At 50.4% G+C, this 18,084-nt stretch overlaps 3 protein-coding genes across 5 annotated transcripts in view; 1 reads left to right on the top strand and 2 right to left on the bottom strand.

Annotated features, from left to right (window-relative positions):
• Window positions 1–1,810: 1,810 nt before the first annotated feature.
• On the bottom strand, window positions 1,811–7,200 carry POFUT1 (protein O-fucosyltransferase 1). The gene is made up of 7 exons (XM_041396199.1): window positions 6,992–7,200; window positions 6,598–6,719; window positions 6,297–6,479; window positions 5,659–5,771; window positions 4,805–4,997; window positions 4,060–4,302; window positions 1,811–3,625 (listed from the first exon to the last, which is right to left on the bottom strand). The coding sequence occupies exons 1-7, from the start codon at window positions 7,149–7,151 to the stop codon at window positions 3,437–3,439; spliced, it is 1,203 nt and encodes a 400-aa protein (XP_041252133.1). The 5' UTR covers window positions 7,152–7,200; the 3' UTR covers window positions 1,811–3,436.
• Window positions 7,201–7,212: 12 nt separating this feature from the next.
• On the top strand, window positions 7,213–11,643 carry PLAGL2 (PLAG1 like zinc finger 2). 2 transcript variants are annotated; one of them, XM_041396196.1, is made up of 4 exons: window positions 7,213–7,282; window positions 7,733–7,842; window positions 9,259–9,654; window positions 10,422–11,643. In XM_041396196.1, exons 3-4 carry the CDS (start codon window positions 9,392–9,394, stop codon window positions 11,641–11,643), a joined length of 1,485 nt encoding a protein of 494 aa, XP_041252130.1. In that variant the 5' UTR covers window positions 7,213–7,282; window positions 7,733–7,842; window positions 9,259–9,391. The 2 variants fall into 2 exon arrangements, with proteins under 2 accessions (XP_041252130.1, XP_041252131.1); XM_041396197.1 differs by having other exon boundaries at window positions 9,128–9,654.
• Window positions 8,427–18,084, bottom strand: part of TM9SF4 (transmembrane 9 superfamily member 4) — a 27,064-nt gene continuing 17,406 nt past the window's right edge. The window contains exon 19 of one of the 2 annotated variants that reach the window (XR_005952039.1): window positions 8,427–8,441. The gene's annotated coding sequence lies outside the window, so the exon portion shown is untranslated. Of the gene's footprint in view, window positions 8,442–13,649; window positions 13,756–18,084 lie in introns of those variants that run through there. The other variant, XR_005952038.1, reaches the window with a different exon arrangement.

Raw genomic sequence — 18,084 nt, 5'->3', positions numbered from 1 at the left:
ACTATGACAAATATTAAATGATCAGAGTTAAGTTAGTCTTGCCAGAGGTACACCTTGAACAAAAATGATGTTGCACATTTGCTGCTCCTCTGGGTGTACCTCCTCACCATCAGCTTTTGACACCTTTCCCCACTTCACTTTCAAGTCTCTTTTTATACTCACAAACAACTGATTTTACCCCTGATGTGGGCTATTTTCATAACAACCCATCCTGAATCATCTCCAATTATTTTAGCTACTGTGGTGAAGTTTACTGGAAGCATAACAAATTATGGTTCTTCTCAGATTTATTCAAGTGTGTAAATGGAAAATAAAACCAATTAGCTGGCAGTGTTTGTATTCCCCAGAAACTCCTGGGCAATGTTTGAACTGCCAGAGTGGCTGGACATGAATGGCAGAAAGCTGGGGATGCTGCTGTGCCATCCACTCTGCTCCATCAAAGATGGGAATTTTTTCATGAAATTAGTTCAGCCTAAAGTGACCTGGGCCAGGTCCCTGCAAGTCAAGGTCAAGGTCGAGATGGATGAACTTGCAAATGTGCCCCTGGTGACCAAGAGAGGAGGATGGGCAGAAATTGAAGCATTTTTATTTATTTCAGTCAACACAAAATTACGCCTGAAAAAAAGAGCAATTCCACAACCTGAATACAAGCTGGGGCAACCACTTTTCCTCAGAAATTTCCAGGACTGGGAGGTGCTGTCTTGGACAGCCGTGCCCCAGGCGTTGTGCTCACCCCAGCCACCTGCCCTGCCAGATGACATCCTGAAGCTGTTCTGCATTCTGCCTTAAACATCTCTGAAAGATTTTCTGGAACTGCCCAAACCCTTCCCTTGCATGTCTGCACATCCCGAGGTACCACTCAAAACATTCCATTGCTTCTCGCCATTCAAATCTTCCAAATATTTGTGGTTTCATAATGTCACGGTTGAATTGTGTCCTTCCCTCCGTCCCCAGCCAAACCACCCTTGGTGCTGCTGTTTTCCTCTCGCCTCCCTGCCAAACCTCCGCAGGCCGGCCAGGACATCCCGGTGCTGCAGCTGGGCCGGCGGTGCCACCTGTGAGCCGTGCTTTCGCTCACCTGGGGTCACCTGTGGTCGCCGCTGTCGCCTCAGCACGGCACCCCACGGGTGCTCCCCACCACGGGGAGCCGGGAGCGCGGAGTCACCCGAGCATCACCCACCGCCCTCGGGGCTGCGACACCGGGCGCCGCAGGGAAGGGAGCCCGGGCACACGGGCAGCGCCCGTGGAGAGGGGGAAGGAGCGCGGGGGAGAAGCACCGGCAGCGGGGGACACCCACCCGAACGGGGCCACCCGCCCGCGGCATCGCCCCCGCAGCCCGGCCTCGGGCGGGTCCTGCCGCCTCCCGCGCCCGCTGTCCCGGCCGCCCCACCGCCGTGCGGGCCGTGCCCGCGGCTGGCACCGGGAGCACCGGGCTGGCACCCGGAAGCGGCGCGGCCGCTCCGCCCGCCCGTGACGCGCTTCCCTGGCAACGGGCGCGCCCGCCCCGCGCCGCCGCTCCCGGGTGCGGCCGGGACAAAGGGGCCCCGCCGCGGGCATCCCGCACGCCGCCGAGCACGAAAATGACGGGATTTTCCCCCAGCCGGGCGGGTCTCTGCCGCACCCAGGCTGGGGTTTTTTAAATCCTCCAAAGCTCGGGGGTATTTGCAAGGGGGAAAAGACCATCGTAAAGAAGGCATTTAAGAGTTAAAGCCTCGTAATCAGAGCCTTCTGGATGGCAGCAGTGCAGTGCAGGCTGCAGCTCTGGTGCCAGATTCCTGCAATGGAGGAAAGAATGTTGGTGCACTACGAGTGAATACAAAATCAAGTTTTTATTAATACAAAAAATACCTTATTTAAAAAACCAAAAAAGAAACACCCCACCCCAACATTCTGTTTTAATACTTTGTCTTCCCAACAGTGTGGGAAAAGGCTTCCCCTGCTCCACAGCAAGGCAAGGCAGCCTCAAGGGCATCACCCAAGATCAGTAAACTGCATGACACAAGGAGGTTCAGTCTTCAAAAGCCCAGCTTCCAAAGGCCCTAAAACAGATAATTTTCCCCCAAATCCCATGATTTTTGAAGCCAGCCCTGAGGAAATGAGATTATTTTTTGCCACCCTGACACTCGGTGACCTTCTTATTTTGCCCTCTTTTGCTCACTCCCCTGAGCCCTCAAGCTCCTTCAAAGCTCAGAAACATTTCAAGGAGAAAAAGACCACCATAAAAAGACATTTGGAGTTAACTGCTCATAATAGCCTTGCCTGGACTGCAGCAGTGTGCTGGAGGCAGCAGCTCTGGTAGCACAGACTCACCCAAGAGGCATTTTTGAAAAATGAACCGTTCTGTACTCAGTCTTTGGACCAGAAAATTAAATCACAGAAGCACCAAAAGGCACTGTTCAAGTTGAGTCTCACCATGTTGGGATTATCAGTGTTACCAGCACCAAACCACACCAGGCCAAACAGAGGGGTTTGGGATGTTGCCTCCCCATCAAGGAATAATTTTCCAGTTACCTCCACTGGGAAGTGCCCCAGACAAGGGTAATGCTCTCAGAGGGGTTATCTTATAAAGTACAAAAACAAAACAATACCACAGACCCGGGTCTGACATACCTAACCCCACTACAGCTATTTTAATAACCTTGGCTCAAAGTTTCTCTTCTACCACAGACCTCACTGACATCAAGAGCTACAAAGCTACGATCCCTCAATCTCCAGTTCTGGCCTGGCTGTGACAGATCTCCTCCCACATCCCTGCACACACCTTGCCCCAGGGTGATGCAGAGAGGCTGGACAGGCAGCTGCCATGTCACACCATGTCCCACTGCACGCCTCCAGCACCACCAAAGAGATCCAGGGCCCCATAGCACAGGGTATGGAATCTCTTTGGACAGGAGAAGGGACACTGAGGCACTGTGGTGACACAGGTCTGGTAGGACAACCGTGGTCCTTGATAAACCCCAGAGCTTTTTCAGTCCTGAGCTTCACCTTGCACACCCTTTCCAGGGAACCTGATATGCCTGACAGAAGTCAAAAGAGAACCAATTATGGTCAGTTTTGGACACAAAGCTTCAAAACATCTCCAGGTGACAGTTAAGAATTAACAGGGAAAGAAAAGAGGAGGAAATCTGAGCAGCTGCTTCATCATGATTGCTGGTGAATCCCAAGTAGTGAGAATGGAGAACTATAAAAGCTACATCTTAAAAAACTATATATAGTTTACAGTTTCCTATAAACTACATGATTTAAATTTCTATCTGAGCTCACACTGGAAACACAGGAGAGATCAGACAGAACAGTTTGGAAGGGACTGTGAGGAGCACTGGAGGGCAGGAGCTCTCCCACAGCCCAGTAATGACTGCCCACAGGGAATGCTGCAGCACCAAGGACCCAGCTCAGAGCCCTGGAACCACAGAGCCTCCTCCTCCTCCTCCTTTGGTCAGAACTCATCCCTCAGCCTCGGTGGGTGGTCCATGCCAAAAAACGAGGAGGGTTTCCCATGGATGTCACGTTCTCTTTTCACAAAGGCAGTGAAGGAAGAGACACAGTTCCCGATGAAGTGGTCGGACTGGCCAAGGATGTAGAGATCAATCTGAGGCACTTCTGGCTGCAAGCTGACAACCTTGAGCTGCAGAGAAATGAGGAGAGCAGATGAATCCAGTCAGCTATTATCACAATCCAATGTCTTGGCATAATATTAGAAATGGAATACACAACAGAAAGAGAGTTAGTTTTGTCTTTCTCTGCCCTATAACTCATTTATGATTAGATCAATGTCAGAGCATTTCTGAAAATCACTTAGGTTTATTTAATTTAAACCCTTTTCATGGAAATATTTACTACCATGCCAGACAATACTCTTCAATCTCCAGGAAAAAAAAAAAGAACTTTACAGGATAATTTTTATTGCTATGAGCCAAATTCACTTTGAGATGCCAATATTTGGCTGTGAATAACCTATTCCACAACTGCCTGTCTGCTCTCCATGACAGCCTTGGGCCAGAAGCCAAGGAAGGTTTTTATCCAAGGACTCCTGCCAGAAGAGGTTTCTGGAAGACTCACCTTTTCCTGGAAGAACTGCTGTATTTCCGTTGTGTAGGGCTCGGAATCAGTAGCAATATAAACAGATTTAGCTTCAATCTTTGCCACCCAGAGCTTGAGAGCCCGTTTGATCTCGCGGAGGTCTGGCAGGCACATGTCCATGGTGAGAGGCACCGCAGCACTGCGGTCGTAGCCCACGCACTGCGGTGAAGCCATGAAGTGCGGCCCGGCCGTCCCGTCCTTCAACATGTTACAGGCATTTTTCTGTTGGAAGAGGAAAAGACAATCACAGAATCATCAAAGTTGAAGATCTCTGAGATTATCACGTCCAAACTCTGAACAGATACCCCATGCCCACTAAACCTTATTAGAAAACGCCACCTGTACTTGTGTTCTGGACACTTCCAGGAATGGCAATTCCACCACAGCTCTGGGCAGGCTGGGACAGTGCTCAATCACTCATTCAGTGAAGAATTTTTCTCTAATATTCAACCTGAACCGCCCCTGTCTCAACCTGAGGCCATTTCCCTTTATCCTGTCACTGGCAGGAGAGGCTGAACCCCACCTCACCACAAACTTTTTTCAGTTTTTTTCGCACCACGTTCAAGTGAGAAAACATCACCACATCCCCCACCTCTGCCTGTCTGAAAGAATCCCAGCACCACTGCTAACACACAGGGAGCTCCTGGATGCCAGCAGGGATCAGGTGGCTCTCCCAGCACAGCTCCTTTTTGAGCAGCTTTGTCCACACCCCACTGCACCGTACCCAGTCAGAGCCGATCCTCAGGTGAATTCCCACGTAGGGCCGGAGCAGCAGGGACTGGATGTAGGCTTCTCCCTTCTTCACCATGGCATCCGACCACTCCATGTACTTCTGCAGGGGCCGGTGCTCCTCCAGGACAGGAAACTGGGCTGGAGCCCCAGGTAAGGCGAGAACAGGGTGCTCAGAGGCTGGAAACCTACAGAAAACCAAACGCAGCAGTCTGAAACGTGACCTAACCTGCACGAAGGCTGCTGTGAAGGTTAGAGTAGAACCCAGGAACACCCCAAAAGATGCAGCTTTTATGGCTCCAAATTGAGATAATTTTAGCTGTTTTGCCATCTGAACTGAAGAAATCTCAGGGTCTGTATTTTACCTCAGACCTTTTATCTGAGAGACAATAAGAGAAGAACCTCAAATGTGCAGTGAGGAGCTACCAAGCAACAGGATGTTACATTTTCACCCCAGACCAGACCAATTCTGTCACCCAGACTTACTGATAACCACTAAAGTCACTCATGGCTCTGAAAACACAAGGTAAGCAGCAAAATACAGTTCATAATCCCAAACTGAGAACCAAATTCTTTCTGATGATTAATTACATATTTAATGAATACTTGATAAATTAAATATTCCTGGCTCAGAAGTCAATCAGCCTAACACTTCATACCTAAAACGATGCCCACATAAAGTGCTCAGCAAATATTTAATAGAAAAAGTATTAATATTTTTAACTATATTACTAACTAAATTACTATCTCCCCCAAAATGTAAAGTCACAACACACAGTCACAGCTGCTCTCATGAGTGACTCTAAACGCCCACAGTGACCTGCCAGCACTCTTGCATCTTACTGCTACCTTTGGATCCAATGGTCCTTGTATGCAGGACTGAAGGAAATTCCCTTGAAGAGCTCAGACTTATCAAAATCCACTTGGAACTGATCCCAGAAGGGACCAAACGGATTTCCATCCTGCAAAGAAAAGACGAGTGTTCATTTAGTGCGCAGACAGAGCCTGAAAGATAGATGTAGCAAGATCTTGAGGTGCAAAGCAGGAGCCTGTTCCAGGATGGAAGCAGCTGGAATACAACAGCCTATCTGACACACCAGCTCCACAGGAAGGAGACAGCGAATACATTAAGGGAAGTTCACTGAGAGTGTTGCAAATGTTGTCTTAAGAACAAGGACACCACAGCCTTCAAACTTGTAGTTAAGAGAAGTTGCTTTACACCGGGTGGAAAACAGAGAGCAGGAGATAAGCTACAGTCACAATTAAATCTGAGCTGATAAAACTACTTGCACAGACCGCATCCCCAAGCACTTGCAGACAAAGAAAACTGACGATGGCACAGCAGCCACTCCACAAGCGGTGAAAGCAATGCCACACAGACCGATTCGCGGTGGGTAACTCCCAAATTTGCGAATCAATGGCGAGCTGAACGAGTCCGCGGCAGCCTTTGGAATAAAGCCGAGCCCGCGGGGCTGAGAGGAGCTCACCTTCATGGGACACGTGCTTTTGTCCGCGCTCCTCTGGGCAGCAGCCTCGAAGCAATAGGCCACCCTGCTGCCGGGCGGCCAGTGCCGGGGCGCCAGCTGCTCCATGAACCGCTCCAGGCTGATCACGCGGTGGAAGCGCCGCAGCGGCTCCAGCCTGAAGTGCTCCGAGTAGGGGACGTGCAGCTGCGGGGGAGCAGAGCCCTGAGCCGGGGCTCCCCTTACCGGGGCCCGCAGCTCGTCCCCGGGCAGCTCCCAGCCCGGCCCGCCGCGCCCCCGCTCCCTCCCGCCGCCCGGGGCTCACGTTGGTGTAGGGCGGGCGGTGGTGCCGGTACTCGATCCAGGGCGGCACGGCCAGGGTCCGGTTGAGGGCGCGGGCGAAGGCCAGGGCGCCCAGGAAGTGTTCGGCTTGGTTACCGAAGCGGCCTGAGGGAGACGGGGCTCAGTCAGGCGGGGCACGGAGCGGGGGATACAGCGGGGAACGGAGCGGGGCATGCAGCGGGGCACGGAGCGGGGAACGGACCGGGGGATGCAGCGGGGCACGGACCGGGGAATACAGTGGGGAACGGACCAGGGAATGCAGCGGGGAAGGGAACGCGGACCGCGCCGGGGGATGAACCGGCGTCTGCAGCGCCGGGGTCTGCAGCGGGGGATGCAACCGGGAGATGTACAGGGGGCCTGCACCGCGAAAGCCTCACCCATGCAGGGACAGTAGAGCAGGTACCCGGCCTCGTCCCAGGCGGGTGCCGCGCCGCCTCCCGCCGCCGTCCCCGGGAGGAGCAGGAGGAGGACGAGGAGCACCGGGCCCGGCGGCACCGCCATGGCGGCTCGTCGGCGAGCGGAGCCCGGCGCCGCCATCCCGGCATGCCCCGCGGCGCGCCGCTCTGGCGGCCACCACCGAGGCGTGACGTCACTCCCACAAGGCCCCGCGCAATGGCGCCGCCGGGGCCGGGAGCGGAGCCGCGCTTGGCGGGGCCCGGGGGAACGGGGTGAGCGCGGGGGGGCGAGGGAGGGGGGCGGCACCGCAGCGAGGGGCGGTGGCACGGCCGTACCCTCCCCTCGGTGGCGGGGTCCCCTCAGGGGACAGGGGGGCGTGTGAGGAGGAGGAGGAGGATGCGGGGCGGAGGGGGGGGCGTAGGCCGGGCCCGCCTCCCTCCCCTCAGGGCTGCGGGGCGGGGGTGGGATGTGTGATCCCGCTCCTCCGGGGCTGCATTATCCACGGAGCGCTCCCGGGGGTGGGGGTCTCCCGGTTGGCTTTCGAGGTAAACGGCGGAGGTGCCGGAGGGAGGAGCGAGTTGCCCCTCGCGGCCACCCCCCGGCACCTCCGCCGTTTGCAAGGCGGTTGCAGCAGCACCTCTGAATTCCCTAAAATTCCAGCGGGATCGTTTATGCACCTGACTGTTAAAAACATCGACATTCAACCTCTTATCTTCTTCCAGGTAGCTTTGAAACTGGCCCAGATGGCCAGGCTTTTTCGGAGGGAAAGGAGCAGTTCCCTGGTGAAAGTGGTGGAGACTCTCGGGACACCTGCACAGCTCTGGAGCAAGAGGTAGAGAACACTCATCTTTTCTGGGACATACTTCATAGAGAGGTGAAATCGTCATGCTTTTAGCACCCAGGAAGACGGATTGCTCTGAGCCACAGGCCTCCTGCACCCTGAGGGCTCAGAGCAGCTGTCACATCACGCTGGTTTGTCCCAAAGTGGCACCTCAGCAGTTCTGGTCCTTTATTGTTCTGCTCTGACCACGTAGATTTAGCCTGCGCAAAACCAAGTTTTGTTCTTAACAGGCATTCCCAAAGCTCACAGTGATATATTTTCTTGGAGTCATCCTGTTTGCCAGTGTTTTCCACCCTGAGGGAACCATCCATGGTGTTTGGGGTGAGGGTGCAGTGACAGTAATTGTTATTTCAGCTCTTCATAACGTTCCTTGAGCACTTTCTTGGGGGTTGGTTTGTTCCCTCGCAGTTGCACATCCTGCCCACAGCTCGCACTCATGTTGATGTGCAGCAGGAAGTTCCTCCTCTGAAGCAATCATGGAGTGAGGGTTTGATGCTATTTTAAGTAGAGTTTCTCAGGCAGCCAAATCGGGTGAAAGAGGTTGGTTTTATTTCAGCTGACCGTTTACCAGTCGAGCTGGCAGTAGAGCCCTGTAAGAACCAACACACAGCTCAAGAGCAGCCTAAGAGAGATTCATGCAGAACCTCATCAACATGAAAGCCAAAAGAGCTTACAGGAGGTGTATTTGGTTGAACAGGAAACAGTTTGAGCTTCCATTATTAATATATGAGATTGTCAAAGAAAAAAAAAAGACTTAAAAATTGCTCATTACAGTAGAAAACTTGCTGATCCAGAGAGGCAGAATCTGCCTCACAATCAAAAGTGAAAATACAATGAGTAATCCCACCCTGAAGAGGAGCAGCATCCGTTGCCTTCCAGAAAAAGGTGTGATGTTGATGATAATTGAGAGTTTCCTTCCTCAGCCCTGTTCAGCCACATCTGGGGGTTCAGATTGATTTGCTCTGGAGATTGTTTTGCCCAGTGCACCAGGTTGGTAGCAGAAATTATGGGAAAAGAAAATACAAGAGAACCTTGGTTTGTCTGAGAATTTCTGAGAGGGAATTCCATGTAGGCAGAGACCAAGAGCAAGTGAGAATATAAAAAAATGGGATGAGAAATTGTCTGCAAAACACACAGGGTAAGGTATTCAGAGCTACAAATAGACACCTTTTATGATATTTCAGGAGAAAATACATCCAACACGTAACACTGGCTCTTAATAGTGGCAAAAAAAGCAATTCAGAAAAAGTTTAACATAATTTTATTCGGGTAACAGGTTAAGGGGGAAGAGACAAAAAAATCTTATTGATTGGAGGTCCCCATGACTGGGAACAGACATCTTCACATGTTCACTGTGTGCACGGGTGGAGGTGGCAGTATCCTCACAGCAGCCTCCTGTGATTTCAGATGAAGAAGTTCTGCTGTTGAAGCAGTTTGGTCACAGGGGGCTCCAACAGAAAACTGCACCGGGACAACATCACAGCGAGACGCCCACAGGCTCGAGTTCTGCTTGACATGGCCATGTTCTACTAGACCTGCCATGACGGCATTTTTTCCCAGTGTTCCCAACTGGATTCAAGATGCAAAGCAGGAGGAGGAAGAGACAGGCTGGAAATTAGTCCCCAGACCAAGAGGTGAAGAAACCGAAAGTCAGGGAAAATGCCAGTGTGAACTATCGGAGCCCTCCTTCCCTCACGTGGACAAGCTGAGAACTCACACGCTTTCCCATTCGGAGCAGAGGCCCTACAACTGCCCCCAGCTGCACTGTGGCAAGGCCTTTGCCTCCAAGTACAAGCTCTATAGGTAGGTATCTGCCAGGAGAATGGGGAAACCCCCTCCCTCGTGTGTCTTTGCTTGAATTTCTGAGAAGCTGGAGGAGGGGAAATGCCCTTTTACCTTGCAAAGCTGTTGAGTCCCAGATATTACCATACTTGGCATCTCTTTAGGTGCCTTCCAGAGAGCTTCAGCTAATGCTCTATCCTGAGCTCAAGCTGTTTTATGTTTCACTGAGGAGGAAATAGAAACAGAAAGTGAAGTTCACAGATTAAAAAACAAAATGAAAAGCAAGAATAGCGTTTGCATTCATAAGTCCTGCTTCTAACCACAGGGGTAATTCCATGGCAGCTGTTGCTCCAATATGGAGAAGTAGAGTTCCCATTTATGTCGTGAAGTACAACACAAAATAGTTAAACAGTGATGGCTGAGAACTTGAAACCAAGTGAACCACAGTGGGTGAGGGTGTGAGATACCAAGGTGAAATGAGACCACAGTAGCTGTCAGCAGATTTGGGCACAGCCTGACCCTCCCAATGAAGTGTTCTCACCTAGTGTCACAAACTAGGGAGGTTTTCTTTGGCAGCCTCAGCAGAGAGCAGGAGGTGAGGAGAGACAGCTGCTGGGACAGACTGTAGGTTTTGCCTGAAGCGTTGTGCTCCTTGTTTAATGGAGGTAAAATGCCATCTGGGATTTTCGTGGCCTAAAGTGTAGGACACAAGGAAAATTTTGGAGAACTAGCGTGTGTTCCCTCAGAGGCTGGACGTTTGCCTGACCTTTCCTACTTTTCTCCCTAAGGCATATGGCCACACACTCTGCTCAGAAGCCCCACCAGTGCATGTACTGCGAGAAGATGTTCCACCGCAAGGATCACCTTCGGAACCACCTGCAGACCCACGATCCCAACAAGGAGGCCCTGCACTGTCCCGAGTGCGGCAAGAACTACAACACCAAGCTGGGCTTCAGGCGACACCTGGCCATGCACGCGGCTGCCAGCGGCGACCTCAGCTGCAAGGTGTGCCTCCAGACCTTTGAGAGCACCCAGGTCCTGCTGGAGCACCTCAAGGCTCATTCCAGGCGGGCTTCTGGCGGGGCGAAGGAGAAGAAGCACCCGTGTGACCACTGCGACCGGCGCTTCTACACCCGCAAGGACGTGCGGAGACACCTGGTAGTGCACACGGGGCGGAAGGACTTCCTGTGCCAGTACTGCGCTCAGAGGTTTGGGAGGAAGGACCACCTGACCAGGCACATGAAGAAAAGCCACTCCCAGGAACTGCTGAAGATTAAGACGGAGCCAGTGGACATGTTGGGTCTGCTCAGCTGCAGCTCCTCTGTGGCAGTGAAGGAAGAGCTGAGTCCTGTCCTGTGTATGGCATCCAGAGACATGATGGGTGGTAAGAGCTTCCCTGGCATGCTGCCCGTGGGCATGTACAGCACACATCTCCAAACCGTGCCAAGCTCAGGGATGCCCCATTCTTTGGTTCCTAATTCTCTTCCAATGGGAATGAGCTATCCTCTGGAGTCTTCTTCTCCCATCTCCTCCCCACCGCAACCTCCTCCAAAGTATCAGCTTGGATCTACCTCATATTTGCCTGAGAAACTACCCAAAGTAGAGGTGGACAGCTTTTTGTCAGACTTCCCTGGCAGTCTGTCTCTCTCGTCTGGTGATCCTCAGTCCTCTTCGCCTCAGCCACCCGCCCTGGATGAGGCTTTGCTTTCCAAGAGCCCTGCTAACCTCTCAGAGGCTCTCTGTGCTGCTAACATGGACTTCTCTCATCTTCTTGGCTTCCTTCCCCTAAATCTTCCTCCTTGCAATCCACCTGTCTCATCGGGGGGATTGGTCATGGGCTACTCGCAGGGGGAGGCGCAGCCACTGCTCACCACTTTGCAACATCAACCTCAAGAGTCTCCCGGAGCCGGGGCCTCGCTGAACTTTGGGCCCCTTCATTCGTTGCCCCCCGTCTTCACTTCCAGCTTGAGCACAACCACGCTGCCACGGTTCCACCAGGCCTTCCAATAAGCTGGAAATAGCACTGGAGAACAGATCTTTCAGTCACCCTTTTGTGGAGAGCCTTAAAAACGCACAACTCTTCCTTCCTTGGGGGTGTGAAAGCTCTGGCAGAGCTGGGTCAGACAGGAGGTTTCTGATCTCGGAGGGAGCACTTGTAGACTGGAACCCGTGCAAGTCCCAGTCCTGTACAGCAGAAAGATTTCAGCTGATAGACTGGATATATTTTATGTAATTTTTAATCTGTGAATCAGGAGCCGCGCTTAGCACTGACCTTCCCTGAGAATGCTGGAGCTGTATTCCTCTCTGGGAAGGGACTGTCCCTCAGAAGGAGTTGAGACTCTTTCATCCTGGGCTAAACTTTTGAAGAGTCCAGCTTCCATTTCATGTTACCACACTGCAATTCTGGCAAACCAGCCAACACCTCCACATGGAGAAGGAGTCAAGATACCGCTCTGTATGAAGCCAATGGGGAAGAGGCTGTCCTTCCCTGCTACCTCTCATCCCATCACCCAACACAGCTTACTCCACATCAGTGTTAAGCAACAAGCCCGTTTACATAATGAATTCAACGTCACCTCTTTGGAGCTGTTAGGATAAACTCGTTATGGTGAACATTGTTTACACAACACAAATCTGTTTCTGCCATTGCAAAAATAGGAGACACCAGAATACACTGGGTTCACCTCTGGTGTGGCTAGAACACTGTTTACACAACGAAGTCAGGTTGCACTGATTTCTCTTCACTTATCATGTTCTTCCCCCATGGGGAAATACACTGCTTTTGGACCACTTCAGCCTCTGCCCCTGTAGGCAGCAGCTTCCTGCCTTTTCTCGCTGGCTATCCTGAGTGAAGGGGATGGAGCAGCTCTCACAGCTTAGCTTGGTGTGTGGTGTATGGACAGAGCCCTTTTAAATATCTCCCCCAGGCAAACAGATCTGGAAACCAAAGCACGTGAGAGAGCTGGGTGAGGAGCTGGGGACGTCGAGCACTGGCGTACCAGGCGTGGCTGAGAACAGGCTGCAGGCCCTGCTCCATAGCTTCCCTTGGGATGAGGAACAGAGTATGGGTTTCTGGGGTTTGGGGTTTTTTAACCACTCATTGAGGTCAGCACCCTTTTTGGCTTATCCAGGAAGGAGTCTCAAAGGTGTATTTTAACCTCAATGGTGATAAAATCCAACAATCAAGGAAAAATTGGTCCCAGCTTCGTGTACACACTGTCAGTGTATTTGAAGCATTTCTCCCAACACCAGTAGTTCTAAAAAATGCTGAGGTTTGGGGCCTGCAGTCAACTTTTTACTTTGGATTTGGTTCCACTGGCCTTTTTTGTTTTCTCCTGCTCAAGCCTTGCCTCCTGAAATTAAAGTCCTGCTTCCCTTGCTCCCTGCCCTACCTCTTCAACTCTTCCCTGGGCTGTCTACCTACCAGGGCAGGAGGGTTATACTGGGAAGTGGCAGCCAGCTGCTGGTGTCATTTAGCACCTGCATTGTCTCCTGCTCTTGTTTTCCTGGGCACTTAGACTGCAGATGGGGACATATGGAGGTCACTCTGCACTGGTGCATGTTTATGGCTAAGGACAGGCAGATCTTCATACCTCAGCATGGAGGAACCATTGTAGGCCAATATAAACCAGGAAATCTGTCAATATTGTTCTCCATAAATCTAGGAAATGCAAAATCTACCTCTACTCTGTTATCTCAGCTCCTTGGGTGAAGCCAGATGCTGTCCTCCCTTGTCTCCCCAGAGCACATCCACCTCAGTTGATGCAGATTCCTTCCTGCTGAGCCATGATCCCACTGTGTGACATCAGCTGTGCCTCTTTTGGTCACAGGCTTGTCCCCCTTCCGTTTTACTCCAGAATTTTATTTTTAATTTAGCTTAGTAATTCTTCCCAGAATGACTTTTTAGCAATCCATTGATTCTCCAGAACATAGATCGGTTGTTTTAGGTTAGCCAGCAATGCTGCAAATAAGACTTTTGTATCAAAATGTAATATAAGATTTATTTACCTCAGCAATATCCTGTGGCAATGATCTCCCCGAGTTGAATGCAGTACTTTTTCCTTTTCTCCACTGGAAAATGTTGCCTTTCCAAGTCCAACGAGTGCCTTCTTGTTCTCTAACCTAGCAAAGGTAAACAGGGCATTGCAGCCAGTCTGTTTACCAGCATTGAATACCTCAGGCCTGTCTTCTATTGCTTTGCTCTTTGCAAATTAAAGAGTTTCACACTGTTATCAATTATATGCAAGCCTTATCCCTGTCTTCAGTTGAGAGGATTATTATTTTTTGAGAAATAAATGGTCAGAACTGATCACTCACTGCCAGTGAGGATTATCAGATTTATGCAATGCCATCACACGCCTTCTCCCACTGCAGAACATTCAGCTTTTTTGCTTCCTGCCTGCATTGTACTCTGAACAGATGTCATCACTGGAATTCCTTTAGCAGTGGTAGCTAAACTTAGAGCCAGGCATCTTTTTCCTACCAGTAGTCTGTCAAAGAATAAATGGAATTCATTTTGCTATGATTTGCACGTGTGATTTGCTTTCCACAGCTACTTTAACAAGCAGAACTGCAGTAACCTTTGTCAATGCAAGGAAAATCTAACCCAGCAAGGGCAACGTGGTCAGAGACAGCATTGGAGCTGATTCCAGGTCTTTGCACAGGAAAATGGATTCAAAGTTCCTCTACCACAACAGCTTGTAATCTGAAGGTATTTTTCCAATCAGTCTAAAACTAACAAGAGTAATTCCATTTGAAATAGCAAATATGCAATTCACAGAACAAATTACAGTGAACAACTTTTACCTGTTTATAAGAAAAGACTTTGAACGTCCAAGCTTACAGCACTTGGGAATGCCAGTTCACTGGGAGATAGGTACCAAGCTCTTAGGCAAGTCAGTGGAAGTCAGCTTGGCCAAGCTCCTGCTGATGCAGCTGGAGGTAAGGGACAGGGCAACTGGCATGCTGTGAGGGGGATTGCTGCAGCACAGCCTGCAGTCTGTTCTGTGGTATATGTGCAGGGCTTTGTGGCAGCCACTGTGCTGGTTATGTGGCATAAAAAATCATCCCAAAAAGAGTTTGGGTTTGGTTTTTGTTTTAGACCACGAGTTGGGGGCTGCAGGTCAAGGACACAGCTGTGAGTCAGGCAGGCAGAGCCCAGGAAACCATTCCTCTCTGATCCCTCTGTTCCTGGCACACCTGTACCACAAAGATTGCACCAGAGCCCAAGGGCAGCAAGTACAGCACATAATTGTTCAGGAGGATTTAATTGAATAAAAGGATGTTTTAAACTGGCTGGCTTGGGGGGGAGGAGGGGGGTCCAAAGCAGTAGGAACAGTGCAGTCAACTAAGACAGAAAGCCAGAGACCTCCAGTTAGTAAAAGGACAGGACATGAACTTGCCAGCCCTTATAAATGAGACCCTGGATTCTCAGAAAGCCAAGGACCTCATGCCCCCTAGAAATAAGAACTAACAAATAGCCAAGCCACTCCCTGGCAGCAGAGGGTTAACTCTTGCCCATCCTTCCAGGCTCAGATTGCCAGAACCATGTGAAAGGCTGAAGATCTTTTTTCCCCTTGGGATTAAAGCTCACTCAAAATCCACTTGTAGGAAGGAACAACGTGTTATCTTGCATTTGCTTCCACTGAATTTCACATGACACAATACCCACACACCATGTTGTGACAGACCCCTTTCTCTGTCTCACAACATTGCTGCTCTTTAGCCTCAGTGTTGAAAAATTGTGTCACTTCAACTGGAATCCTTTTTTCACCTCTGGTAGATTGATGATTTCAGTACTTTTGTTGAGCTCAGCTCTTTGTTCTTTAATTCCTTCCTTGCTGACAGGTGAACAGCAGCTGCTGGGAAGATTTCCTGCAGTTCACTGAAAAAAATCCCCTTTTCCTTTCTCTACCATTGCACCACCTTTGCTCTCTGGACAGAACAACCCCACAGAGGCATTTTCTGCTGCCTGCAATTAAAATTCCACAAATAAATCTTCAAAGATGTGCTTCCCATCATCCTACCTTCTTGCTTATCCTCTAATCCCAGTTAGTCAGGCTGACTGAATTCTCCCTCCGGTGCCTATTTTGAGTTAATTGCCTGCCCAAGCCCTGGAGCTATTCTGCCACGGAACAGTGAAGTGGATGAAGGGCTCAAACAGAACCACTTCAGGTTTCCATCCTCATCCAAAATTTGTGTCTTTCCCATAACTTACTTCTTGTATTTTTCCCAGTTCCTAGAGATGAGAGCTGCCACCTGAAGCTGTGGATCCCATCCTGGCTGACCCCAGTGCAGCAGGAGAAGGTGGTTTGGTTTAGCCTGGTCTGCTGGATCTGGGACACCCAGATTTTTTTCACCCCAATCTCCAGCTCTGGCACCTCTCACCCTTTCCATGCCTGTTTACCATAACATGCCCAGCCATACTGAGCCTGTCTTGGAAAGCAGCTGGAAGGTGCCAGGGAGATGCCATTACCACTGATCCAGCTGCCTTGCAGGACCACTATTCCTATGCCCCACCACCTCTCAGGTTCTGTTGTCCCTGCTGCACAATCCATGCACACTCACATTAGGCTCACCTCTGGCCATTCCCAGTGATGGACTTGCTTCCTTCTACTGAATAACTGGGATCCCCTAAGAATCCTACACATTTCAGCTATTCCTGTGGCTGCAGGTAAGGATTTTCTCCTGGGGTACACTCTGCAATCCCTACCTGGAGCCAGCTCTACCTCTTCCCACAGGCCACACACCACTAATCACACTGGCATGCAAACAGGTTGAGCAAAAACAACTGGTGCTCAGAAATAAGACCAGAAAAGAGATCACATTCTGCTTCCCACAAACCCACACCAGGAGATGAGCTTGGCTTTCCTGTTCAAAGTGCATTTTATTGCCATGTGCACAGGTGGGCTGCAGGAGGAGGCTGAAGCAGCTTCCTCACTCTGTGCTTGTGGTTGAAGCCAGGTCTGTGTGGTCCTTTCCACCAGTGCCTAAATACCAGCGTGGAAATAGAGCATGCATGACACACAGGGAGCTTCTCTGTATCAGATCACACTGACAAGGCAAGTTAAAAGCATTGCAAAAGATAACCAGGGAATTTGGAATTAGTTTTTTTATTACTATAAATAGGTCAGCTCTTCAGCTGGGGGAAGAATCCCCGACATTGAAGTGTCTTGTTACAAACCAACTATCCCTCACTTTTGTGTCTTTGTTTTGAGCTACTGTGCAAGGGGATAACCAGCCCTAGCATGGAATGCAGTGGACTGGGGACAGCTCCAGGGCTGCAGGACAGGGGCAGCCTCCAACACCTAGGACAGGCCAGGCTGGCTGAGTGTCCAGGTGAACAGGCATGGAGCTGCCTGCAGCCCTTCTGTAGTCAGTGTCTGCAAGAAGGTAACACATGAGCTTTGCTCAGAGCCCTCAGAAGCCACTTCAGGGTGCCATGGCAGGGTGCAGAAGCCTGCATGCTGCAGCACATCCCAGAACTGCTAGAAGCCTCTCTGGAGTTTCAGATCTCCTCACCCTACTGAGTGCCTCAGCCTTGATACCTTGTGGAGCTTTCCCACTTTAGTGAGTTCTGATATTTAGGAGCAATTTTTAGAAAGACTGTTTTGTAACATTTGAATCAGTTTTCCTTGAATGAGGATATTGAAGAACAGAGCTGTCAGCTGATGTACTCTTGAGACCCGGGGTAGCTACAAGAAGGACAAAGAATAACCTGTGGAACCCCTGGGAGCAGCCAAGCTCCAAAACTGCTGCTGGAAGAAAAGCTACCAAGTGGCCTTTGCAGCCACAAGTGATGCCAAGAACCCTCTCCCAGCACAAGCTCTGCCATCTCCCACAGGAGCCCATACACATCTCATTGGAAGGGGAAGGGTTTGGGATCAGCCATGGCAGGGGATGGGAAAGCCACAGTGTCCCTCCCTTCACACTGTCCCTTCTTGTGCTGGTTCTGGACAGGCCCCGTGCCTGACCTCCCTCCCTGCAGCTACAGCTGCCAGAGCCAGAAACTTCCCATTGTTACAGCTCAGCTGGTTTTCTAAAAACAAACTTTCTAGCACTTTTACACAGAATGAATAACCTCTTTTAAAGGAGTGTTTTGGGGCTGTAAACAAGGTTTTAAAATTGTAATTAATTGCCATTAGGAAATGTATGGTTCATCACTAAAATTAGCTCTTGCAAAATGAAGTTCAAATTGAAAGCATCTTTTATAATGAAGTTGTTTATTAAAAGCACTTGGATCTACCCCAGGTGCCTTCATGGAGGGGAGTTTGGGTTTTGGTTGGATTGAGACAGGATAAAATCATAAGGCAGGTCAAAGACACAGTTCCCTACATGAAGCCACAGAAGTTCTTAAATTTCTGCCAAGCAAAGAATTAGACCCACAAGAAAAAAACCCAGCACCCCACTGGGGAGGCAGCCACAGCAGACACCATTATCCCCTGTCAAGGA

This window comes from Onychostruthus taczanowskii, unplaced genomic scaffold (assembly GCF_017590055.1).
Source record: "Onychostruthus taczanowskii isolate IOZ18803 unplaced genomic scaffold, ASM1759005v1 scaffold126, whole genome shotgun sequence".
In the NCBI taxonomy this organism is placed as follows: domain Eukaryota; kingdom Metazoa; phylum Chordata; class Aves; order Passeriformes; family Passeridae; genus Onychostruthus; species Onychostruthus taczanowskii.
This window is presented reverse-complemented; position numbering and strand designations above follow the sequence as displayed.